Below are 26,813 nucleotides of genomic sequence, written 5' to 3'. Positions count from 1 at the left end.
TCATGTCATAGTCAACATAGCTACTAGAATTAACATGTTATTAAACCCGCTACAATCATGCAGTAGACTGTAGTCAGCAGCAATCAGTTTAGCAGTTATACCAGTGGGCCCCGGTGGCAATAAATTAATAAAACCAAAAGCATAGGCCCACCCACAGGCCCACTCACTTGGGAGCCAGCATTCCTGCAGGTGAAGAAGCCGAATGTGGAGATCCTGGGCTAGTGTGGTTACACGTGGTCTGCGGTTGTGATGCCAGTTGGACATACTGCCAAATTCTTTAAAATGATGTTGGCTTATGGTAGAGAAATGAACATTCAGTTATCTGGCAACAGCTCTGGTGGATATTCCTGCAGTCAGCATTCCAATTGCACGCTCCCTTAAAACTTGAGACATCGGTGGCATTGTGTGACAAAACTGCACATTTTAGAGTGGCCTTTTACTGTCCCCAGCACATTGTGCACCTGTGTAATAATGATCATGCTGTTTAATCAGCTTCTTGATATGTCACACCTGTCAGGTGGATGGATTAACTTGACAAAGGATAAAATGCTCACTAACAGGGATGTAAACATATTTGTGCACAAAATCTTTTATTTCAGCTCATGAAACATGTGACCACCACTTTACATGTTGTGTTTATATATTTTTTCAGTAATAGCTAGCATAATTTTATGCTAGTTAAGTAAGTAAAAGTGAGAAAGAATATATACTACGAAATATAGTTAGCCCTCTCTCTTGCTTCTCCTTCATTTTGGAAGAAATTAATTTGTTCAAAACTGTTCAACTATTGTCTTTCTCTCTCTCTTTGAGTCAACTACTCACCACATTTTATGCACTGCAGAGCTAGCTGTAGCTTATGCTTTCAGTACTAGATTAATTCTCTGATCCGTTGATTGGGTGCACAATATGTCAGTTCATGCTACAAGAGCTCTGATAGATTCAAGGTTGTCCTCCGGAAGTTGTCATAATTACTGTGTAAGTCTATGGAAGGGGGTGAGAATCATAAGACTCCTAGGTTTTGTGTTGAAGTTACTCTACCCAGAGGAGGACTACCCTACAGAGTGCTGCTGAGGCTACTGTAGGCCTGTGGTCACGATCACTGTCTTCAAACTCCCTGTCCAAGATGAGCCAAGGCGCAGCGTGCATATAATTCCACATATTTTAATAAAGTGAAACTTTCACAAAAAAAAACAGGTAAACAGAAACCGAACGTGACACAACCGTGGAGCACACAAACACACACAGAAAATAAATAATTACCCACAACATTAGGTGGGAAAAAGGCTGCCTAAGTATGATTCCCAATCAGAGACAACGACAGACAGCTAGCTGCCTCTGATTGGGAACCACACTCTGCCAAAAACAAAGAAATAAAAAACATAGAATGGCCACCCAAATCACACCCTGCCCTAACCATATAGAGAAATAAAACATCTCTCTAAGGTCAGGGCGTGACACCTGCATTGCAAAACAGTGTGTTTTAATCAATTATTTGGTGACATGAATATATTTAGTATAGTAGATAGTTTAAAGGATGTGTTTTTCTATTTTTCTTTTTCTGAAAATCTCTGAGGAGGATGGTCCTCCTCTTCCTCCTCTGAGGAGCCTCCACTGGTGTGGAGGTGTATGTTGATGAAACCACGACTGATAACCACGCTTTATAAGGGAGATTTTGAAGCTTTGAACATTGTCTGTTGAGAGTTCTGTGTGTGTGTGTGTGTGTGTGTGTGTGTGTGTGTGTGTGTGTGTGTGTGTGTGTGTGTGCGCGCGTAGAGGGGACATGTACAGTTGCAGGTATGTCTGTCTGAGGTTAGGTGACGTGTCTGTTGACGTGTAGAGGTAATACATTCCTGCTGTTTGGCTCCTGTTATATAAGACTCCCAGACAGACAGACACACACACACACACACACACACACACACACACACAGAACACGGTTTCTGATTAGCAACAGTTGCTGCTGCTGTGGTTTTGGAGCTGTTTTGGTGGCTGGATAGCCTCCATGGAGTGAGTGAATGTGTGTGTGTGTGTGTGTGTGTGTGCGCACTGTGCAGAGAAACACTGATGGAATATTGCTGTAATATACTGCATATTCATACAGATGCAGCACCTGTGGTTATGATTTGTAATTTGACTAGACTGAATTAATTCTATTAATTTTCTGTTTAATTTGCATACTTTTGAGCACAACATTCTATACTTGTTTTCTAGTACAATATTCTATACTTGTTTTCTAGTACAATATTCTATACTTGTTTTCTAGTACAATATTCTATACTTGTTTTCTAGTACAATATTCTATGCTTGTTTTCTCTCATAAAAAAAAACAAGGGTATTTCTGGGTTCTAAGAGGTTTTCTACAAATTGCTTAATTCTTTCATCTCTGTCGTTTTTCCTCCATCTGCCTCCTGGGGTTTAACTGGTCCGTGTTACTGTTTATTTCTGACACCATATAACAACCAAGCACCGTAGTACAGCTCTATCAGTGTACACCATTATAGGCCAGCCTTGGGAAGCCTCAGTAAGCATGTCCATAGTGAGCCACTCTTGGGAAAGCCTTTTTTCGTCTCCCTACGGGGTTTCCATGTGTCCCCAGCAATGGTATACTCCAGAGTTAGCATGTGTTTGACCGTGAACACAGAGTCACCCCTGACCATGGCGGTAAACAGTGCTCCCTTAGTGTTGATGTAACTTCCTGGTATAGTGGTCCACTGTCCCGTGGTGATGTTGTAACGGTCCATGAGGCAGCGTAGGAAGTCGTCCGAGGGCCCATTGCGCATCACATACAAATTGTCCCTGTGGGCCACCATACAGTGTCCGTAGCTCTGTGGCCTTATCATCGTGGTGGCTAACATCCACTCGTCCTTCGCCGGGATGTACTCGTAGATATCCGTGGTGTCTGGCGGCCTCCAGAAACACACAAACATCCGCCTTCGTGCGATGGCACATGCCACAGCTGCCACAGGCCGTGGTGCGGACTGCACAAACGCCCATTCTCCTGTGGCTACATCATAAGCCTCGGCAGAGGACATTATTATTTTCTGGTGCTCACCGCCGATGGCGTACAACTTCCCCTCGTGCCCCAGAAGGGTGAAGTCGGCACGGGGCTGTTGGGGTCCAGGAAGCACGCTCCACGTACTCGTCCCTGGGTCGTAGCAGAAGCCGCCGTCCACCGTGCCTTTGCCATAGCCGTAAATACCCCCCACCACATACAGCCGGTTGTCCAGGACGGCGATGCCCGCCATGGAGGTGCTGGCGTGGGTGGGGAGGTCTGTTAGGTGCCTCCACTCTCCCTCCACCTCGTCCAGGTAACACACAGTCCTAAAGGAGTCCTTCAGCAGCTCCATAGAGGGTGAGTGGGTTCCCAAAGCGACGAAAGATGCTGGCGACAAAGACTCTGCATACAGTACCAACTCCTCAGGTAGAGTGCTTGTTGCCTCCCCCTTCAGGTCACTATAGGCGTCGCAGAGGAACAGGGCAGCACAGTGGAACAGGTTGGGTAGACCAAAGATGGCCGCTGCGTGGTAGAGCAGGAGGCAGTTGTCAGAGTCAATGATATCGCAGAGATGCTGGGACAGTGACGCCACCTGGAGAAAGGCAGCACATTCCACGGCCTCCATTAGTTCTTCCGGGTCCTGTAGAGAAAGTTTCTCGCCCCTGGACACTGCCAAAGCAATCAGGAAACCCCGTGCATGCACTCCTCCTTTCAGATGCAGCTCATCCTCCTGGCTCTCCCTCATGCCAGACCGGAAGAGGGCGCGGAAGTACTCGCTGCACTGCTCCAGCAAAGCCCGGTCCACAGTTAAAACGCTCCCTTCCAACCTTACCCTCAGAGAGCCTGCCTGCTGCGCTCCCTCCCCCAGCTTGGGGCTCTCACTTTGGGCTTCGGCAGCTCTTTCGAGTCCCTGGCTTCTGGAGGCCTCCATCTCATTCTGAGGTTCCTCTACCTCAAACTTGTTCCTGGTGACAATACACTATGGCAAAGTGACACAGGCTAGGACTAACAAGGTTTTCCCCAGGCTTGATGATATTTCAAGGTGTGCTAGGAGTGTGTAGAGTTGTATTGCTGCCTCTCTGCCTGCTCTGAAAATAGAATGGTGCTAAAGATAGCAACAGCACCGCTCACTAGCGTCTGATTTTAAAGGGAAACTGTTGACATCTAAGCGACATTACAACAGGCTGCAGTTAAAACTCATAGCAAGCGTGCCATTGACAAACAGAAATTACATTTTTACTGCTACTGCCTATCTACCACCAACAATACAAACTGCTATTACTATAAATGAAGACAATAACAATATGGTCAAATAAAGTATTGCATTATATAAAAATGACTGTTATTATGCTAACAACTCTAATTGAAGTTTGGGGAAGCTAATTTTCACCATGAAAACGGACCTTTATAATGAAGCATTCCATGCATCATCACATTTCCAGCCATTTGCAGACTACTGTAAGATAGCCTACTATTTGTAATGTGATGAGTAGATTGGTTAGTCATAATTTAGGCTAGTAATATACTGTAACTCAATCACTGTTTGCTAAAAAGACTGCTCAGTGCATGGCTGAACCAGTATAGCCGAAGAGGCCTAGGCTATAGGCTATATCAGATACATTTCTTCTTTCTTTGCAAGAGGAAAAATGTGGCCTTTTATAAACTCATTTCATTCAATTCTACTACACTTTATATTACTGGAGATGTTAGCAGAATCTTTTTTAATGTGAGAAATGACAGGGTAGCCTACTCTGCTGACACTGACAAACAGACATATGAAAACGACACTGTCCATATTATAGGCCTACGAGAAGGGGAGACACAAATAGAAAACGACGTCCACTGGAGGAGGAAATGATTGTCCCGAAACAAACTTATAAGTGGCACTGAGCCAACAATGAAAAAGAGTGAATATGCTCAGTGCACACTCATTGGGAATGTGGCAGATGCACTCCGCTGGTGCCAATAAACTATAGGCCTACTGTTGTTCGCTCAATTAAGTTGAGAATTAAGGAAATTCAATTAGCATAATACAAAAATCCTATAAAAATCGGTACATTTAAGCTAGAAATATGTTTTTTTGCCTTGGATGCGTCTCAGTCCACCGCATCCTGGGATGTTGCACTTCCGCATCTGCATTGAAAGTTGACAGAGCTAGAGCGGTGTTTGTCAGACCATGAGACATCTGGAAAATGTATCTTCTCACAAAATTGTCTGTAGAGTCCGAATGGCATCTCCGGCCCCCACAAGCATCTTAGGACTCATACTAATATGACCCCTCTGTGGAAAGGTGAGACTCTCACGAACACGTACATGTTGGTTGTTTTGCCAACAGGCCTCACAAGACTCATCTGAAGGTCCCCCAGTACCAGTTGAAAAAATGAGGGGAAGTACACTGTACTGTATATACAAACGTATGTGGACACCCCTTCAAATTAGTGGCGTCAGCTATTTCAGCAATACCCGTTGCTGACAGGTGTATTAAATTTTGCACACAGCCATGCATTCTCAATGGACAAACATTGGCACTGAAGACCTCAGTAATTGTCAACGTGGTACTGTCATAGGATACCACCTTTCCAACAAGTCAGTTTGTCAAATTTCTGTCTTGCTAGAGCTGCCCCAGTCAACTGTAACTGCTGTTATTGTGAAGTGGAAGCATCTCAGAGCAACAACGGCTCAGCCGTGAAGTGGTAGGCCACACAAGCTCACAGAACGGGACCGCCGTATGCTGAAGTGTGTAGCTCTTCCTCGGTAGTGAGTCTGTCCTCTGTCCTAGGCTACATAAAGAAACATTTTAAAAAGTAATGAGTTTGATGTAACAAATCACAACATTTAGTTAAAATGTAGATAAACTATTATTTATTAATAATTATTATTAGCACAAAAATGCGTTCAAGGCAGTAGGAGACAGATGAAAGTGCATTTAGCTACTGAACAATGAAAGAAAGTTGAAAACCAGTAGAACATGAGAGAAATAGACTACTGGTTTCAATGACATATGGAAGTCTTTATTAAGTTATTGCCTCCACTGATATGGTGGGATTTTGCCTAGGCTACTTTGAAGCAAGGTAAAACATGCCTCATAATATGTACAAACACTTAAGTATACAGTCGTGGCCAAAAGTTATAAGAATGACACAAATATTAATTTTCACAAAGTTTGCTGCTTCAGTGTCTTTAGATATTTTTGTCAGATGTTACTATGGAATACTGAAGTATAATTACAAGCATTACAATCATAAGTGTCAAAGGGCTTTTATTGACAATTACATTAAGTTAATTAATGCAAAGAGTCAATATTTGCAGTGTTGACCCTTCTTTTTCAAGACCTCTGCAATCCTCCCTGGGATGCTGTCAATTAACTTCTGGGCCACATCCTGACTGATGGCAGCCCATTCTTGCATAATCAATGCTTGGAGTTTGTCAGAATTTGTGGGTTTTTGTTTGTCCACCCGCCTCTTGAGGATTGACCACAAGTTCTCAATGGGATTAAGGTCTGGGGAGTTTCCTGGCCATGGACCCAAAATATCGATGTTTTGTTCCCCGAGCCACTTAGTTATCACTTTTGCTTTATGGCAAGGTGCTCCATCATGCTGGAAAAGGCGTTATTTGTCACCAAACTGTTCCTGGATGGTTGGGAGAAGTTGCTGTCGGAGGATGTGTTGGTACCGTTCTTTATTCATGGCTGTGTTCTTAGGCAAAATTGTGAGTGAGCCCACTTCCTTGGCTGAGAAGCAACCCCACACATGAATGGTCTCAGGATGCTTTACTGTTGGCATGACACAGGACTGATGGTAGCGCTCACCTTGTCTTCTCCGGACAAGCTTTTTTCCGGATGCCCCAAACAATCGGAAAGGGGATTCATCAGAGAGAATGACTTTACCCCAGTCCTCAGCAGTCCAATCCCTGTACCTTTTGCAGAATAACAGTCTGTCCTTGATTATTTTTCCTGGAGAGAAGTGGCTTCTTTGCTGCCCTTCTTGACACCAGGCCATCCTCCAAAAGTCTTCGCCTCACTGTGCGTGCAGATGCACTCACACCTGCCTGCTGCTATTCCTGAGCAAATTCTGTACTGGTGGTGCCCCGATCCCGCAGCTGAATCAACTTTAGGAGACGGTCCTGGTGCTTGCTGGATTTTCTTGGGTGCCCTGAAGCCTTCTTCACAACAATTGAACCGCTCTCCTTGAAATTCTTGATGATCCGATAAATGGTTGATTTAGGTGCAATCTTACTGGCAGCAATATCCTTGCCTGTGAAGCCCTTTTTTGTGCAAAGCAATGATGACTGCACGTGTTTCCTTGCAGGTAACCATGGTTGACAGAGGAAGACCAATGATTCCAAGCACCACCCTCCTTTTGAAGCTTCCAGTCTGTTATTCAAACCCAATCAGGCATGACAGAGTTATCTCCAGTCTTGTCCTCGTCAACAATCACACCTGTGTTTAAATTTTTTTAATATTTTTTTTTAACCTCTTTTTCTCCCCAATTTCGTGGTATCCAATTGGTAGTAGTTACAGTCTTGTCTCATCACTGCAACTCCCGAATGGACTCAGGAGAGAGCCATGCGTCCTCCGAAACACAACCCAACCTAGCCTCACTACTTCTTGACGCAATGCACATCCAACCCGGAAGCCAGCCGCACCAATGTGTCGGAAGAAACACCGTACACCTGGCGACCTGGTCAGCGTGCACTGCACCCGGCCCACCGCAGGAGTCGCTTGTGATCAATGACACAAGGATATCCCAAATCCTCCCTAACTCGGACGATGCTGGGCTAATTGTGCGTCGCCCCATGGACCTCCCGGTCGCGGCCGGCTGCGACAGATCCTGGGCTCGAACCCAGAATCTCTGGTGGCACATACAGTGCCTTAGACTTAGACCACTGCACAACCCGGGAGGCCCACTCACACCTGTGTTAACGAGATAATCACTGACATGATGTCAGCTGGTCCTTTTGTGGCAGGGCTGAAATGCAGTTGAAATGTTCTTTGGGGGGGGGGGGGGGGGGGATTCAGTTCATTTGCATGGCAAAGAAGGACTTTGCAATTAATTGCAATTCATCCGATCACTCTTCATAACATTCTGGAGTATATGCAAATTGCCATCATACAAACTGAGGCAGCAGACTTTTTGAAAATTTATATTTGTGTCATTCTCAAAACTTTTGGCCACGACATATTTTCAAAATGCATACTGCCTCCAGCTCATTTCAAATTGTTTTGTCATGCATTGATGAAGCATGCCTTCCGTTGCCTATGCATTTAAATGGTGAATGGGAAGTGCACTTCAATTACCAGTTGAGAAATAAAAATAGGAGCTATTTTTAATCATGGACCAAAAACTTTTTTTAACTCACAATTGCATTTGGAATTGTAGGGCAATGATTATGCTTAGAAAAGCGCTGATTTTCCGCTCAAAGGCTCTGTATGCTGTGCTCGTGTGATAAGTACAATCCATAACAATTATACACGCGCCAATTTAATTCCACTAAATTATGCAATTTAACAGACAGACCTATAAGCACGACCGGTCAAATGTATTTCCATCAGTGAGTAGTTAAATTTTTTTTTACAATATGCCTGTGACACTTTTATTTATCGGCTTTTAATTTTTGGTATTGGCCAAAAGCCGGCTATTACCGGTGTGTGTGCACTGTGTGCACTGTGCAGAGAAACACTGATGGAATATTGCACCATCATTCCATCCTCTCACACTCAGAACAGACCCATGCTGAGACTCTGACACATGGACACATCACCACCCTATAGTAGGCTGTCTAATCCCTATTTTCTGGTCATTAGGTCCTCAATATCCCTATCCTTTATATCCAGACAGGCGGATAGACAGACAGACGTTTACACACACACACACACACACACACACACACACACACACACACAGCAAAGGGGAAAGTGTGAGAGAGAATACATTGACCTGTGAAGGGTATATAATCATATTTTTACAATGTCCATTTAATCACCAGGCATATTTGTTCCAGTACATCTCTAGGAGAAGGTCAGTAGCCAGATCCTCTGTTCTACCATGCTGCTTAATGATGCAGAGAGGGTTTCTCTAATTTAAACAGGACACAGCCACTCCACTCTCTCTCTCTCTCTCTCTCCTTCTGTCTCAGTCAACCTGCTCCATCCCATCAGCTCTCTGTCAACCTGCTCCATCCCATCAGCTCTCTGTCAACCTGCTCCATCCCATCAGCTCTCTCAGTCAACCTGCTCCATCCCATCAGCTCTCTCAGTCAACCTGCTCCATCCCATCAGCTCTCTCAGTCAACCTGCTCCATCCCATCAGCTCTCTCAGTCAACCTGCTCCATCCCCATCACCACTCTCAGTCAACCAGCTCCAGCCCCATCACCACTCTCAGTCAACCAGCTCCAGCCCCATCAGCTCTCTCATTCAACCCTCTCCAGCCACATCAGCTCATTTAATATTCTTTGAAATCTAAATGAATCTGTGTGCACGTGTTAACAGCTCCAAGACAATGGTTAAGAGTGTTAGGAGTGTGTAAGGAGTATTAAAAGTGTTTAGCATGTTACTGTACAAAAAATGTTACTGTACAAAATATAGTCTTAAAAGTGTGTAGGGTGTGTTAGCAGTATTAGGAGTATTAGGAGTTTGTGTTCTCGCTTCTCCATATTCTGTTCTCTGTCCCGGGCCCTGGGGCAGTGGTGTTTTTCACCTTTGCTGCCAGTCAGTCGTTCAGAGCTGTAGAAACCAGAGTGTGTAAAACACACAGAGAGAACAAAACTGTTTGTGTTTTAAATATGGCTTTTACAAAAGCCAGATCTCTGATCCCATTCGTCAACTAGACTCTGAGGAAAGAGGAAGAGGAAACAGAAAGGGCATAAAGCCGTGCGTAGCTCAGGAGGGCATGCACAGTTCCCGTCAGGGCTAAGGTAGATTTTATATTTGCTCTGAAATGTTTGTTGTTGTGTGTATTGGCTTTGGCTCTGTGGTCTGGTTGTAGCTTTAAAACATGTAAATAATGTAACCTTTATTTAATTAACTAGGCAAGTCGGTTAAGAACAAATTCTTATTTACAATGACAGTCTAGCCCGGCCAAACCCAAACAACGCTGGACCAATTGTGCGCCGCTCTATGGGACTCCCAATCACAGCCAGATATGATACAGCCTGGATTTGAACCAGGGACTGTAGTGATGCCTCTTGCACTGAGCTGCAGTGCCTTAGATCGCTGCGCCACTCGGAAGGCCAAATAGTGTGCTATGGTTCCTTTGGTGTGATCTAGTTCAGGCTCAGGCCGGAACTGTGGTGTGTATGCTGGTGTGGTCCTTTGTCTTGGTCCAGTCTGTTGGTCAGGTCTAGTTGAGGTCTGGTCCAGTCTGTTGGTCAGGTCTAGTTGGGGTCTGGTCCAGTCTGTTGGTCAGGTCTAGTTGAGGTCTGGTCCAGTCTGTTGGCCAAGTCTAGTTGAGGTCTGGTCCAGTCCTGGGGTCTAGTCTAGTTGAGATCTGGTCCAGTCTGTTGGCCAAGTCTAGTTGAGGTCTGGTCCAGTCCTGGGGTCTAGTCTAGTTGAGATCTGGTCCAGTCTGTTGGCCAAGTCTAGTTGAGGTCTGGTCCAGCCCTGGGGTCGAGTCTAGTTTAGGTCTGGTCCAGTCCTGAGGTCTGGTCCAGTCTGTTGGTCTGGTCTCATTGAGGTCTGGTCCAGTCCCGGGGTCAAGTTTAGTTGGCCAAGTCTAGTTGAGGTCTGGTCCAGTCCTGGGGTCTAGTCTAGTTGAGGTCTGATCCAGTCCTGGGGTTGAGTCTAGTTGAGGTCTGGTCCAGTCCTGGGGTCTAGTTGAGGTCTGGTCCAGTCTGTTGGTCAGGTCTAGTTGGGGTCTGGTCCAGTCTGTTGGTCAGGTCTAGTTGAGGTCTGGTCCAGTCTGTTGGTCAGGTGTAGTTGAGGTCTGGTCCAGTCTGTTGGTCAGGTCTCGTTGAGGTCAGGTCCAGTCCTGGGGTCTAGTCTAGTTGGGGTCTGGTCCAGTCTGTTGGTCAGGTCTCATTGAGGTCAGGTCCAGTCCTGGGGTCTAGTCTAGTTGAGGTCAGGTCTAGTCTGTTGGTCAGGTCTCGTTGAGGTCAGGTCCAGTCCTGGGGTCTAGTCTAGTTCGGGTCTAGTCTAGTTCAGGTCTGGTCCAGTCCTGGGGTCTAGTCTAGTTTAGGTCAGGTCCAGTCTGTTAATCAGGTCCAGTCCTGGGGTCTAGTCTAGTTAAGGTCTGGTCCAGTCCTGGGGTCTAGTCTAGTTGAGGTCAGGTCCAGTCTGTTGGTCAGGTCACGTTGAGGTCAGGTCCAGTCCTGGGGTCTAGTCTAGTTGAGGTCAGGTCCAGTGTTGTGACTCAGGGCAGGGCAGTGAGACTCAGATGGTGAGGGGGCCCATGGGTCCTGTCTGGGAAAGGCTCAATGCATGATTTAACGCGATTGGCTAACGGGACGAGCACAGCTGCCAACGCTCCACTGGGCATGGGTGTGTGTGTTTGTGTGTGTTGTTAATGTGTGTATTGATGTGTGTGTGTGTGTTTGTGGGGGGGGTGGGTCGTGCATCATGCAGAGCCGTCTTTAGTTAGTTTTTCAGTCATGTTGAACACTGAATGTGGCCCAACTTTGACCTTCTGGATGATGATTTGATTTGATGCAGAAAAACAACGAGTAGATGAGAATGCGCCACATGATTTTGGGGATATTTCAGAGGAATAGCTACTTTAAGCATGAAATCTCCCTGGTGTCAACACGTCATATTTTACCTTTCAAAGTAGCCTACCTGTCGCCATAGCTACAGCACAGCTCTACACATGGTTCAATGTATACAGCTTTGAGACAATAACAGGACTGCTTGATTAGGTGTAATGGTTTAATCACTGGCAGTAATGTCTCTAGATCAAGAGTCATAAACTGGTATTACAGTAGCTGATTAGCATAGTCAATTTAGCCTTTCTGACACGATGGTCATTGGTTAGGCCATGCCACTGCAAACTAACAAGCTAGGCTTCAATTGTTAGCCACACACCTTGTAATAACATAGCAGATACAGTATTAGCTTAACATAGTCCAAATGCTCTCAGAGCCTGCTTCTGTTAGCATAGCACAGTGGATATTAGCCAGGATACTGTAAATTGGTGATTTGCTATCTGTGGAGTTAATCGTTTATTTACTACCTTTGCGAAAACAACATTTTAGGTCAGGTCCCCATTCCCCCCTGACACACTCACTCACACCCACTCACACGCACTGAACACATCACATATTAAGATGTTGCTGCAAGTCATTTCTTGTGAGTATGATTACAGGGAGTGTTTTTTTATTTTTATTTTTTTATTTTACCTTTATTTAACCAGGCAAGTCAGTTAAGAACAAATTCTTATTTTCAATGACGGCCTGGGAACAGTGGGTTAACTGCCTGTGTAAAGGGCAGTAAGAGGGGGGCAACACTCTGTTATACTATTTATACTTTGGCACTTAAGATAATGCTGCATTTGATGGGCTGTGGTGTTTATGTTTGTTTGTGGGAGAGAGAGAAATGAGAGAGAGCGGGAGAGAGAGAGAATTACTTTTCACATTCCACAAAGTCTTGTTAATAGTTTTCTACATTGTGCAAGCTAATTATATTGCAAATTAAATTCCAATCTGTGGGTATCTATTTCCTGCTTGTGTTGGGGAGCCAGTTAGTTTTGATTGGCTTCTGGCTCCCCATAGACAGCAATTAGACAAGCATCAAACACCAGCCCAGACACATTGTTAGACTTAAAGATACACTCTGCAACTTTTGTATAATTTCAGCCAGTAGTTTGAAACTGGTGCTCACGAGCTAAAACTGATTCCCATTTTTTGTGTATTACGTCATCCATTTCGTGTGATAAGATACAAATTTTGCAATTTGTGTGATATGTTACAAATCCAATTTGTGTGATATGTTACAAATCCAATTTGTGTGATATGTTACAAATCCAATTTGTGTGATATGTTACAAATCCAATTTGTGTGATATGTTACAAATCCAATTTGTGTGATATGTTACAAATCCAATTTGTGTGATATGTTACAAATCCAATTTGTGTGATATGTTACAAATCCAATTTGTGTGATATGTTACAAATCCAATTTGTGTGATATGTTACAAATCCAATTTGTGTGGTATGTTACAAATCCAATTTGTGTGATATGTTACAAATCCAATTTGTGTGATATGTTACAAATCCAATTTGTGCAACATATTAAAGGGCAACTCCACCACATTTCATTATCTTCAGCATTATACCATTGTCAACATATGTGAAAACAGCGCATTTCTACGTTTTGTAAAAACAATTTTTTTTAAAAGTTCTACCCGATGACATCACCATCATGCTTTTTTTCTTTTAATCCTACGCTGTGATGTCACAGAAAAGCATGTTTTTAGGACCTTTCTTATCTTTTTTACCGTAGATCATAGAAACACGTTGTTTTCACATATGTAGACACTGGTTTGGTGCTGGAGATGATGAATATGAGGTTGAAAAGAGGTGGAATTTACCTTTAAGAATTTGTTGTGCTTAAGATCCAGGAGTTCATCTTGAAGGGATAAGAATGATAACAATCTTAAAACATTCAGATGGGAAATGTTGTTTAAAGTGCCTATGCCAAGGTCTTATGACATTTCAAAGATGTGACTTCCATTTTTTGTGAAACTTTCCATTGGACTAATGAGGGAGACAGTGAATTTGCATGTGTTTGCATGTGTGTTTGTGTGGTTGGTGGGTGGGGGGGTTCCCATGGTAAGAGATGCCATATCCAGCACAGGAGGCTGCTGAGAAAGGGAGTGATGTTGCAGCCAGCCACCAGGGATGTCCAGTGACCCTCACAGCTGAGCGATGCAGGGCTGTATAGTCAGTCGGTGACCTTGAGTTGGTGGAGGGTTGATATTTTCTCTTCATAAATTTGACCCTAACAGCCTTCAACACCCACCAAGCCCGCTCCCATCTGCTAGTCAGACACAATTACTGCAGGATCAGAACACACACATTGAGGAGAGGGGGATCTGCAAGCTGTCGCTACACACACAAGTACACATTCCCTTTAGAAATAATGGCACTGTCTTCATCATCGGGGTCATTTGATGGAATATATTGTCACATAGCCTCCACTCTCAGCCCTAATTTTTAGAAGTGAGTGTTAGTGATTGATAGAGTGGAAGAGAGGCAGAAACCGACAAAAGTGAGATCGACTTAGAGACGTCCTGTAGAAGGAGAGAGAGAACAACAGAGGAGGAAACTTATATCTGTCTAATCACTTATTTACTCAGATCAAGCAGTCTGAGGTCTGTCTCTCTGCTGTGTGTTGAGTTGTTTAGGTTCATGGGGCTTATTGTTTTAGATTGAAACGAGGCGCCAACTATATGCTGCGTGCCTCCACTGAACCCAATGCGTATAAAAACACTGTGGTTGCATAAATGCGAGGTTTCACAGTCCAGTTGTTTTGTACCCATACCAAACCAAAAGCAAACAATCATCAAAACCTTACCCTTTTCTGTTTACTGTGATGACTTCCTGTTGTAGCCATTGAATTGAATTGTTCTTACCTTCTGTCTTTCATCAGGATGAGAAGAACCAGGTCCTGATGACCAATGCATGGCTACAGCTGGTGAGTAAATGGTTGAGAACTGAATAACACACAATTACCTATTATTTTCTCATGCATAAAATTGTACAGTTGTATTCGTCACATGCTTTGTAAACAGGTGTGGACTAACAGTGAAATGCTTACAGGCCCTTCCCAACAATGCAGAGAGAAAGAATAGAAAAGTAAAACATGTCAAATATAAGTAATAATAGGTACACATAACTAACGTTAACATGGCTATATACACCGGTACCAGTCGATGTGCAGGTGTATGAGGTAATTGAGGTAGATACATATAACTAGGAATATAGATACAGATAGTAAACACTAGCAACAGTGTATGTGATAAGTCATAGTGATAAGATAGTCTGGGTAACTATTTAACTAACTATTTAGCAGTCTAATGGCTTGGGGGTAGAAGCTGTTCAGGGTCCAGGTTCTAGACTCGGTGCATCAGTACCGCTTGCCGTGCGGTAGCAGAGAGAACAGTCTATGCCTTTGGTGGCAGGAGTCTTTGACAATGTTTAGGGCCTTCCTCTAAACTTAACGCTGACACCGCCTGGTATAGATGTCAGGGAGCTTGGCCCCAGTGATGTATTGGGCTGTACACACCAAGCGGGGATGCAGCCAGTCAAGATTCTCTCAGTCGTGCAGTTGTAGAACTTTTTGAGCATCTGAGGGCCCATGGCAAATCTTTTCATTCTCCTGAGGGGGAAGAGGTGTTGTTGTGCCCTCTTCACAACTGTGTTGATTTGTTTGGACCATGATAGGTCCTTAGTGATGTGTATACGGAGGAACTTGAAGTTCTCGACACCTCGGTCAATGTGAATGAGGGTGTGATTCTCTGACCTCATCCCTATAGTCTCGTTGTCAGTGAGCAGACCTATCACTGTTGTGTTGTCGCCAAACTTAACGATGGCGTTGGAGTCGTGCTCTGCCATCCAGTCGTGGGTGAAACAGGGAGGACATGAGGGGACTAAGCACGCAGCCCTGAGGGGCCCCTGTGTTCAGGGTCAATGGATGTATTGTTGCCTACCTTCACCACCTGGGGGTGTCCCGTCAGGAAGTTCAGGATCCAGTTGCAGAGGGAGGTGTTCAGTCCCAGGGTCCTTAGCTTCGTGATGAGCTTGGAGGGCACTATGGTGTTGAATTCTGAGCTGTATTTGCTGAACAGCATTCTTAAATAGGTAATCAAATCAAATCTAATTTTATTTCTTACATACACATGTTTAGCGTATGTTATTGCGGGTGTAGCGAAATGCTTGTGTTTCTAGCTCCGACAGTACAGTAACATCTAACAAGTAATATATAACAATTTCACAACAAGACAAGCAATACACACAAATCTAAAGTAAAGGAATGGAATTAAGAATATATAGTATTTGGGCAAGCAGTGTCAGAGAGGTATAGACTAAGACACAGTAGAATAGGATAGAATACAGTATATATATATGAGATGAGTAATGCAAAATATGTAAACATTATTAAAATGACTAGTGTTCCATTATTAAAGTGTCCAGTAATTTCTAGTTTATGTATATAGGGCAGCAGCCTCTAATATGCTTGTGATGGCTGTTTAACAGTCTACTGGCCTTGAGATAGAAGCTGTTTTTCAGTCTCTCGGTCCCTGCTTTGATGCACCTGTACTGACCTCACCTTCTGGATGATAGCGGGGTGAACAGACAGTGGCTCTGGTTGTTGTTGTCCTTGATGATCTTTTTGGCCTTCCTGTGATGGTGGTGTAGGTGTCCTGGAGGGCAGGTAGTTTGCCCCCGGTGATGCGTTGGGCAGACCGCACCGCCCTCTGGAGAGTCCTGCGGTTGCGGGCGGTGTAGTTGCCGTACCAGGAGGTGTTGTGTCTTCTTCACCACAGTGTCTGTGTGAGTGGACCTTTTCAGTTTGTCAGTGATATGAACGCCAAGGAACTTGGACGTTTTTCACCTCCATTGCGGTCCCAGTGATGTGGTTAGGGGGGTGCTCCCTCTGATGGTGCTTTTGTCCAAGTGGGAAAGGGCTGTGTAGAGTGCAATAGAGATTGCATCATCTGTGGAGCTGTTGGAGCGGTATGCAAATTGGGGTGGGTCCAGGGTGTCTGGGATGATGGTGTTGATGTGAGCCATGACCAGCCTTTCAATGTATTTCATGGCTACAGATGAGAGTGATCCTGGTCGATAATGATTTAGACAGGTTACTTTGCCGTTCTTGGGCACATTGACTATGGTGGTCTACTTGAAAGATGTAGATATTACAGACTGGGCCAGGGAGAGGTTTAAAATGTCAGTGAAGACACCTGACAGCTGGTCAGCGCATGCTCTGAGTACGCGTCCTGGTAATCCGTCTGGCCCTGCTGCCTTGTGAATGTTAACCTGTTAAAAAATCTTATTCACATCAGCTAAGGAGAGGGTGATCACACAGTCATTCGGGAACAGCTGGTGCTCTCATGCATTGTTCAGTGTTGCTTGCCTCGAAGCAAGCATGGAAGCCATTTAGCTCTTTTGGTAGGCTCGCGATATTTAGCGGGATTTCTTATGAGCGTCTGGATTAGTGTCCCCCTCCTTGAAAATGGCGGATGTTACCTTTAATCCATGGCTTCTGGTTGGGATACGTATGGTCACTGTGGGGATGACGTTGTCAATGCACTTATTAATGAAGCTGAGGACTGATGTGGTAAACTCATCAATGCCATCGGATGAGGCCTGGAACATATTCCAGTGCTAGCGAAACAGTCCTGTAGCTTAGTATCTGCTTCATCGGACCACTTCTGTATTGAGAGCCTAGGGTTGGACGGTTTCCAGATGTTCATATTGTCATACCGTCCTTCTCTCGTTCCAGGATTTACGGTATTACCAGTTTAGTACACAAGGGGGCACCAAATAATTCTAAAAGATTATTGGGCATTTGTTACTAGAATGCTAACAAAATTAGCAAAAGTAATATGGAATTTCCATGGAGGTTGCTAGCTAAATATGCTAACGAGCACAAACGAAAATAAACACATTCCAAATACAGGCAATCCAGTTCATAAAGTTATTCATGTATAGGTAGGATCTACCAAATGTCATTTTTGGTGAGTTTGGACATTTGCAAGTGAATATGAACAAGAGACATTGTGGAAATGAACAACGTTTTTTGATGCATGCTTGTCTGCTCTGAAGCAGCATGTTGTGTACAAACTGTCTGTCTTGAGTCGCTAGCGCAACGGGCATGCCAGCTTTGCTCAGAGAAGATGGGGGAGGAGCAGACAGGCCAAGAACAGAGAGAAGGAAAATACAAGGAAATCAAAAGATAGCAGTGGCAGCTGTATAGACAACGCATGCAAAGGGCTTTGACATCTCAAACATGGCAGAAAGCTGACACAATATGATGCCCTGTCACCTTATTAATTCAGTAACTTACTTAGATAGCTAGCAAGTTAAACTTAGGGGTCACGTTAACACAGAATTCTTCATTTTTCATGCAGGAAATAGCATTTCCCCCATCCCACCGAAGAGACAGTAACAGTATCTCAGATTGATATGCCAGAGGGGATGTCTGGTGGGATCACATCCTATTAGTTGTATATTGAGTTGAGTTAAACCTGCCAGTTATTTTTTCCATTTTGATCTTGATCCAACATATTGGATTGGACAGCTTAGATTGCTTATCCCAATGTTCCGTTGGTAATCTGGAGGATACATGCTTACAGAGAGTTGATGAGGTCAGATTTCTGGAAGGGGCATGCAGTCCACCTTATTTAGTCTGGTCTCTGTCATTGACATGACACAACCGAAATGTAGCGATCGTCGTCTGAAGGAGGATCGGGCCAAAACACAGCGTGGTAAGTGTTCATGATTCTTTATTAACCAAAACACTTGAACAAAATAACAAAGGGGGGAAAAAAACGAAACAGTTCTGTAAGGTGCATAAACTATACAGAAAAACAACTACCCACAAATCACAGGTGGGAAAAAAGGCTGCCTAAGTATGATTCCCAATCAGAGACAACGATAGACAGCTGCCTCTGATTGGGAACCACACTCGGCCAAAAACAAAGAAATAGAAACCATAGAAATACAGAAACTAGAATGCCCACCCTAGTCACACCCTGGCCTAACCAAAATAGAGAATAAAAGCCTCTCTATAGCCAGGGCGTAACACGAAAGAGCAATGCCTCCACTCTCCACAATCATTACAAACAGACTTCTGACCAATTTACGTTTCCCCATTACTTTAGTAAAATTGTATTTATTTATTTATTTATTCATTTACCACTATATACAGTGGGGCAAAAAAAGTATTTAGTCAGCCACCAATTGTGCAAGTTCTCCCACTTAAAAAGATGAGAGAGGCCTGTAATTTTCATCATAGGTACACTTCAACTATGACAGACAAAATGAGAAAAGAAAATCCAGAAAATCACATTGTAGGATTTTTTATCAATTTATTTGCAAATTATGGTGGAAAATAAGTATTTGGTCATTAACAAAAGTTTATCTCAATACTTTGTTATATACCCTTTTGTTGGCAATGACAGAAGTCAAACGTTTTCTGTAAGTCTTCACAAGGTTTTCACACACTGTTGCTGGTATTTTGGCCCATTCCTCCATGCAGATCTCCTCTAGAGCAGTGATGTTTTGGGGCTGTTGCTGGGCAACATGGACTTTCAACTCGCTCCAAAGATTTTCTATGGGGTTGAGATCTGGAGACTGGCTAGGCCACTCCAGGACCTTGAAATGCTTCTTACGAAGCCACTCCTTCGTGTTTGGGATCATTGTCATGCTGAAAGACCTAGCCACGTTTCATCTTCAATGCCCTTGCTGATAGAAGGAGGTTTTCACTCAAAATCTCACGATACATGGCCCCATTCATTCTTTCCTTTACACGGATCAGTCGTCCTGGTCCCTTTGCAGAAAAACAGCCCCAAAGCATGATGTTTCCACTCCCATGCTTCACAGTAGGTATGGTGTTCTTTGGATGCAACTCAGCATTCTTTGTCCTCCACACACGACGAGTTGAGTTTTTACAAAAAAGTCTGACCATATGACATTCTCCCAATCTACTTTTGGATCATCCAAATGCTCTCTAGCAAACTTCAGACGGGCCTGGACATGTTCTGGCTTAAGCAGGGGGACACGTCTGGCACTGCAGGAGTTGAGTCCCTGGCGGCGTAGTGTGTTACTGATGGTAGGCTTTGTTACTTTGGTCCCAGCTCTCTGCAGGTCATTCACTAGGTCCCCCCGTGTGGTTCTGGGATTTTTGCTCACCGTTCTTGTGATCATTTTGACCCCACGGGGTGAGATCTTGCGCGGAGCCCCAGATCGAGGGAGATTATCAGTGGTCTTGTATATCTTCCATTTCCTAATAATTGCTCCCACAGTTGATTTCTTCAAACCAAGCTGCTTACCTATTGCAGATTCAGTCTTCCCAGCCTGGTGCAGGTCTACAATTTTGATTCTGGTGTCCTTTGACAGCTCTTTGGTCTTGGCCATAGTGGAGTTTGGAGTCTGACTGTTTGAGGTTGTGGACAGGTATCTTTTATACTGATAACAAGTTCAAACAGGTGCCATTAATACAGGTAACGAGTGGAGGACAGAGGAGCCTCTTAAAGAAGAAGTTACACATTTTCCACCATAATTTGCAAATAAATTAATTAAAATCCTACAATGAGGGCCTCCCGGGTGGTGCAGTGGTTAAGGGCGCTGTACTGCAGCGCCAGCTGTGCCACCAGAGACTCTGGGTTCGCGCCCAGGCTCTGTCGTAACCGGCCGCGACCGGAAGGTCCGTGGGGCGACTTACAATTGGCCTAGCGTCGCCCGGGATAGGGAGGGTTTGGCCGGTAGGGAAATCCTTGTCTCATCGTGCACCAGCGACTCCAGTGGTGGGCTGGGCGCAGTGCGCGCTAACCAAGGTTGCCAGGTGCACAGTGTTTCCTCCAACACATTGGTGCGGGTGGCTTCCGGGTTAGATGGTGCTGTTTTAAGAAGCAGTGCAGCTTGGTTGGGTTGTGTATCGGAGGACGCATAACTTTCAACCTTTGTCTCTCCCGAGCCCGCACGGGAGTTGTAGCGATGAGACAAGATAGTAGCTACTAAACAATTGGATACCACAAAATTGGGGAGAAAAAGGGGTAAAAAACAAACAAACAACAACAAAAAAATCCTACAATGTGATTTTCTTGTTTTTTTTCTCATTTTGTTGATGATGAAAATTACAGGCCTCTCTCGTCTTTTTAAGTGGGAGAACTTGCACAATTGGTGGCTGACTTTTTTGCCCCACTGAATAAATCTCGCAATTATTCATTATTTTCCTATTGTCCAATTAGGACTCCAGCCTCAATATTCTAGCCAATCACTCAGCTAGTCAATGTTGTGTGGATTATGCGACACTGGCTTTGGCTCATATCATCAGAGAATGCCCTCAGGCTCAGAGTGTTGCCACAACCCTTCAGTTGACAGACTGCCAAGACACAAGCTCAGACTGGATCTTTCATCTGAGAATCAATGAAAAGCCTTTCTCTAATGTCTTTCTCTGTGTCCTGCCCTCAGTACTAGAGGTCTTCACGGTTCCAACAAGTTAGACCCGTTCCGAAATGGACCCGGGGCTCTCCCACCTGGACTCTATATGCATAAATTCCTTTTTTAAATAGAGAGACCCATTCCGAACGGACCTGAGGACAACCGGACCCGGTCCATTCAGACCTGGGAAAGGTCCACACCCAGTCAGATCATATCCAAGTGAAGGAAGCCGCAGAAAAGCCTATTTTGTTTGCTATGTTATTATCTGGAGGGAGACATACATGTCTACATACAACAGAGCCAGTGAGCCGCTATACCAGCAGGCAGGGGAGGACCTGTGCCATGTGTGTGAGTGGACTGGGGTGCAGGCTGCAGGAAGGGAGAAAGAGAATGTCACCAGCCAAGCCGAATCGCTTGCACTGATAGACAAACTTCTAGCTGATTTATATAGTTCCTGTCTTAACTGCATCAAACCGAGACAATAAGCATGTTAAGCTAGCTAGCTCGTTAGCTAAGCTAGCTGGCTAAGCTAATTGAGGCATATAGGCTACTGCGCTTTTCCCTGTCTTTCCCCAACAACGACTCGTCTCTATTCGGATAATACAGTGGCAGCCTACCTGTTGGCTCTTGGTCGTTGTAGCCTATCCTTCTCACTTTAACTTGATGACTGCTCGATGACTGCAGTGCCTCTTTGATGGTTTGTGATTGGCTGACAACAACAACAACAACAACAACAGGCTATAAGTGCCAATCTCGTGAAAAGCCTGAGCAGAAGAATAATTATATAATTCTCTCTTTCTACTGCAGCAGGCTCGTCGGGTCTGTACGGGCCCTTACTGGCAAATCAGTTATAATTACACATACACAACGAGAACGGTTACAATCAAATCAGATCCAACCTAGACTCGTGAGATCATTACGAATTCTCAGGGTCTCAGGTTATTCAGGCACAGGTGGACCTGAATATGTGTCTCTCTGTGTTCTGTCCTCAGTACTGGACTGATGTGTACCTGAGCTGGAACCCAGAGAAATACCCTGGGGTTCAGAACCTACGTTTCCCCTCCAGCCAGATCTGGACCCCTGACATCCTCCTCTACAACAGGTGAGCTGCCACATTCCTCCTCTGTTCCCATCATCCTCCACTCTCCTCCCACAACCCCCCTCTCCTCCCATCATCCTGATCTCCTGCCATGATCCTCCCCTTCTACAGATGAGCTCTCGCTTTACAAGAGGTGGAACAACCATCCCCTGTTATATGACAACTTTGTGATGCAGTCATTTATGATTGATCCTTTCTTGGGATGAATTTCGATCTGACATTGTCTATAAACCAACAGCATCGGAGCATCTGTGATCTGCCATCACCCTGCCTGGAGGGACAGAGTTTGAATAGGAAATATGTTTACAGACGTGTTTAGTGCAGAACTCCCTCAGATTGTGTGTGTGTGTGTGTGTGTGCGCACGTGTTAGCATTGAAAGGCAGTTGGGTAAGCATGTTTTTAGATGTGCACAGTGTTTGGGATACAGGTGCGGTTTGTGTCGTCTTGTCTCATCTCTCCCTTTATCACCCCCTCCTCCTGTTAGTGGCAAATTTACAGAGATTGTATCTACCCCTCTTCACTTAGCTATGTAGGGCAAAACACAAGCAAATGCACTGGTTAGACAAGTGAGAAAGATAAATACATGGAGTGAGGTAGAGACACATAATTACAAATCTCCATGCATGTAATCACCACACACACATCACAGCATCACAGGATTAAGGAGAAAAAACAAAAAGTATTTCATCCTGATTTTAAAAGTCCTGCTGCATTTAGAATAGGGATTACACCTCTCCTAACCTCTCACCCCTCTCTTTACCTAACCTGCTTCCCCCCTCTCCCTCACTTTGTCCAAAAGGGTAACTAGTGCAGGAGATTTCCTTCTCATTCATGTAAAAGGTGCCTATTCTATTATATCCTGTTCTATTCTATTCTATTATGTTATATTCTATTATGTTCTATTCTATCATTTTCTGTTCTATTCTATTATGTTCTATTATATTATGTTCTATTCTATACTGTTCAATTCTATTCTATTATGTTTCTATTATATCCTGTTCTGTTCTATTATATTCTATTATATTACGTTCTATTCTATCCTGTTCTATTCTATTATGTTATATTATATTATGTTCTATTATATTATATCCTGTTCTATTATATTATATTATGTTATATTCTATTATGTTCTATTCTATCCTGTTCTATTATATTATGTTATATTATGTTCTATTATATTATATCCTGTTCTATTATATTATATTATGTTATATTCTATTATGTTCTATTCTATTCTATCCTGTTCTATTATATTATATTATATTATATATGTTATATTCTATTATGTTCTATTCTATCCTGTTCTATTCTATCATATATTCTTCATATAAAATGAACATGCTTCTAGTAGTTTTGGTGTGCGTACATTTATGACACTAAATGTTAAATGATGGTTAGGGTCATTGGTTTGGGTCATTTTGAAGTAAACATCACAGATGTTGATGAATTTCACCATGAGAGCAGGGTTAACCTTGTAGACCTTCTAATATCATGGTGCTGCAAAATATAATCAGTTTTATAGCAGTGCTGCTGAGGTTTAGCTGCCCCAAAGGGAACCTTACATTTACAGTCTCCTGCAATGATATGCACCATTGACACGGACACACGCACGGCTAAACACAGTACTTTGAGACTCACACACACTGCACCCTCACATGGCATGCACACACACACACATACACACACACACACACACACCAAAGCACCAGACTTTAATGACACACACACCATTAAACCGTTCGTCATGAATGTGCAACCAATAACATGCTGGTCTGGCAGCAGTGTATATAGCTGAGGCACCCAGGCTCATCAGTATGCTTCATAGATGAGAGAACGTAAATATTCATTTATTCAATTCTATTGTAATTTAATGGGAGGGGATTGACTCAGTTTAATACATCATTAGTGTCTTGATCTAAAAAGACCATTTCATTATTGAATGCTTTATAAGTACACACAAAAGAAGGATCAACAACATGTGACAGATTATGCATTGTTTTTCTGCATTCTATTTCATTCGTTCTACCTCTGATCCTGTCACATCTCAGACTGCCTGGTATTCAGCCGCCGAGGGACGTTGAACACGTCTGATTTCTGTTTGTTTGCGACTCAACGCATAGCAGGATTAGATTATAAAACATTGTTGATTGCATTGGTAAACTGTCGGCAGCATTGAGTTAGCTGTGAATGAATCCTGAATAGCAACATGTGTTTCCTAAAGAATATATGCTGAATATAATAGCATGGGGGTGTGAAATGCTGTACATTACTGTATGATACAAAAACAACTCAAACATGACACATACACACCACCTTTCAAAAGTTTGGGGTCACTTAGAAATGGCCTTGTTTTTGAAAGAAAAGCAAATTTGTTGCCCATTAAAATAACATCAACTTGATCAGAAATACAGTGTAGACATTGTTAATGTTGTAAATGACTATTGTAGCTGGAAACGGCTGCTTTTTAATGGAATATCTTCATATGCGTACAGAGGCCCATTATCAGCAACCATCACTCCTGTGTTCCAATGGCATGTTGTGTTAGCTAATCCAAGTTTATTATTTTAAAAGGCTAATTGATCATTAGAAATCCCGTTTGAAATTATGTTATCAAAGCTGAAAACTGTTGTTTTTATTAAAGAAGCAATAAAACTGTCCATCTTTAGACTAGTTGAGTATCTGGAGCATCAGCATTTGTGGGTTCGATTACAGGCTCAAAATGGCCAGAAACAAAAAACTTTCTTCTGAAACTCGTCAGTCTACTCTTGTTCTGAGAAATGAAGGCTATTCCATGCAATAAATTGCCAAGAAATACAACTCTGTGTACTACTCCCTTCACAAAGGAGCAAACTGGCTCTAACCAGAATAGAAAGAGGAGTTGGAGGCCCCGGTACACAACTGAGCAAAAGGACAAGTACATTAGCGTCTAGTTTGAGGAAGTAAATGTTTTTATTGTTGTGCTGACCGATCAGACCATGGACATCCGGGTGACAGAACATAGGATAGCACAGTACAGATCAGAATAATACACTAGCAATCAACTATAGGGTACGTATAGCCCAGACATACTATTACACAGTTACACGACAGGACATTGAGCAGCGCTGCCTATTACAATCATATATCAGGGGTGTGTGTTGACAAATTGCCATCCTAATCTGGTGTGGCTGTGTGTACACGTCTCCCATCTGTCCAGATATCATATTAAACAGACAGGCAGCCATTCACAGGGTTTCCCTGGCGGACTGGGAAGTGTTCACTCTCGTCTGTCTGTCAATAGAGTGTATCAACTGCACAAGCCCCCGTGTGTGCGTTTCTTTAGCCTTGACTCTCAATTAGGACCGGTGTGACTGTGACAGTATTGTGAATGGACACGTTAGGTTTTAAAAAACGAGTAAGATCATCACTCTCTCTCTTCCTCCCTCCTTCTCTGCACTGAAAATGGTTTATATGTGTATTTGTACTGGGAACAAATTGAGACGAGGCTCACATAGACGTTGTCTGTTGTCATTACACTGATGCTCAGTGTGAGAGGCATGCAGAGACAGAGAGAGGGACATATGTTCTGTCCCAACTCCCACTCATCAGGCCCCTGGGGCGGTTTCACTGTACAGTCTATGCCTGATCCTAGTGATCTGAGGGCAGTGAAGGCACATGGGGAATGATACACAGGGAACATTCTCTTCTTCTTTCTTCCTCTCAGGGTAGACTGGACGGACTGTCTCTTCTGACCTGGTTGGATGTTTCCTTCATATATTTTACTTCTCTCTTGCTTTCTCTCTGTGTCTTTCATTGGGTTCTATCGCTCTGTCTCTCGTCTCACTCTCCTATATCTTTCTCTCATCTCTCGTCTCTCTCTCTCTCGTCTCTCTCATTTCTCTCTCTCTCGTCTCACTCTCCTATATCTTTCTCTCTTATCTCTTGTCTCTCTCTCTCTCTCATCTCTCTCTCATTTCTCTCTCTCTCGCCTCTCCCTGTCTCTCGCCTCTCTCTCGTCTCTCTTGTCTCTATCGCCTCTCTCTCGTCTCTCTTGTCTCTATCGTCTCTCTCATCGCTCTTATCTCTCTCATCGCTCTCGTCTTTCTCTCTCTCGTCTCTCTCTCATATCTCTCTCGTCTATCTCTCTCATTGCTCTCATCTCGTCTCTCTCTCTCTCTCATTTCCCTCTCGTCTCTCTCTCTCTTGTCTCTCTCTCTCTCATCTCTCTTTCTCACTCCCTGTTTGGGTACCCAGTTGAACTGCTTCATCTCTTTTTCATGTGTGTGTGTGTGTGTGTGTGTGTGTGTGTGTGTGTGTGTGTGTGTGTGCGTGCGTGCGTGCATGCGTGAGTGGAGGTGCAGCAGGAGGCGTTGAGTGAGTAGAGAAGACAGTAAGGTGTCACGTCCCCTGGTGCAGGAACCTGTCACCCCCTCTATTGTTTGTCTGGTTTCTGTATGTCGCCAGAGCGCGTTGCCCCCTTTCACTGTCCCCACATGTTTAAGACTTTACTCTTTCCACCATGTGCGTGTGATTTGAACTCTGCCCCCTCTCTCTGTCCCCTCTCCCAGGGATATCACCTTTCACCTGTCCTCTCATGCATCTGTGCTTTTATTGTTTGAGTGAAAATGGACTTGTGTGTGTTC

The 26,813-nt window shown here is 43.9% G+C and overlaps 2 protein-coding genes across 2 annotated transcripts in view; one reads left to right on the top strand and one right to left on the bottom strand.

The window, feature by feature from the left end:
• The window catches only part of LOC110488815 (neuronal acetylcholine receptor subunit alpha-7-like), an 81,626-nt gene that overhangs the window by 32,339 nt on the left and 22,474 nt on the right, over window positions 1–26,813 (top strand). Inside the window, exons 3-4 of the mRNA XM_036942961.1 lie at window positions 14,574–14,618; window positions 22,084–22,193. Of these exons, the coding sequence (XP_036798856.1) occupies window positions 14,574–14,618; window positions 22,084–22,193 (155 nt within the window). The remainder of the gene's footprint in view (window positions 1–14,573; window positions 14,619–22,083; window positions 22,194–26,813) is intronic.
• LOC110488812 (kelch repeat and BTB domain-containing protein 13) lies at window positions 1,498–4,133 on the bottom strand. The gene has a single exon (XM_021561218.2). The coding sequence runs from the start codon at window positions 3,924–3,926 to the stop codon at window positions 2,496–2,498; it is 1,431 nt and encodes a 476-aa protein (XP_021416893.2). The 5' UTR covers window positions 3,927–4,133; the 3' UTR covers window positions 1,498–2,495.

Source organism: Oncorhynchus mykiss, chromosome 14, assembly GCF_013265735.2.
Source record: "Oncorhynchus mykiss isolate Arlee chromosome 14, USDA_OmykA_1.1, whole genome shotgun sequence".
NCBI classification, from domain to species: domain Eukaryota; kingdom Metazoa; phylum Chordata; class Actinopteri; order Salmoniformes; family Salmonidae; genus Oncorhynchus; species Oncorhynchus mykiss.
Note: the sequence above shows the minus strand (reverse complement) of the source record. Positions and strands in the feature narration are given on the sequence as shown.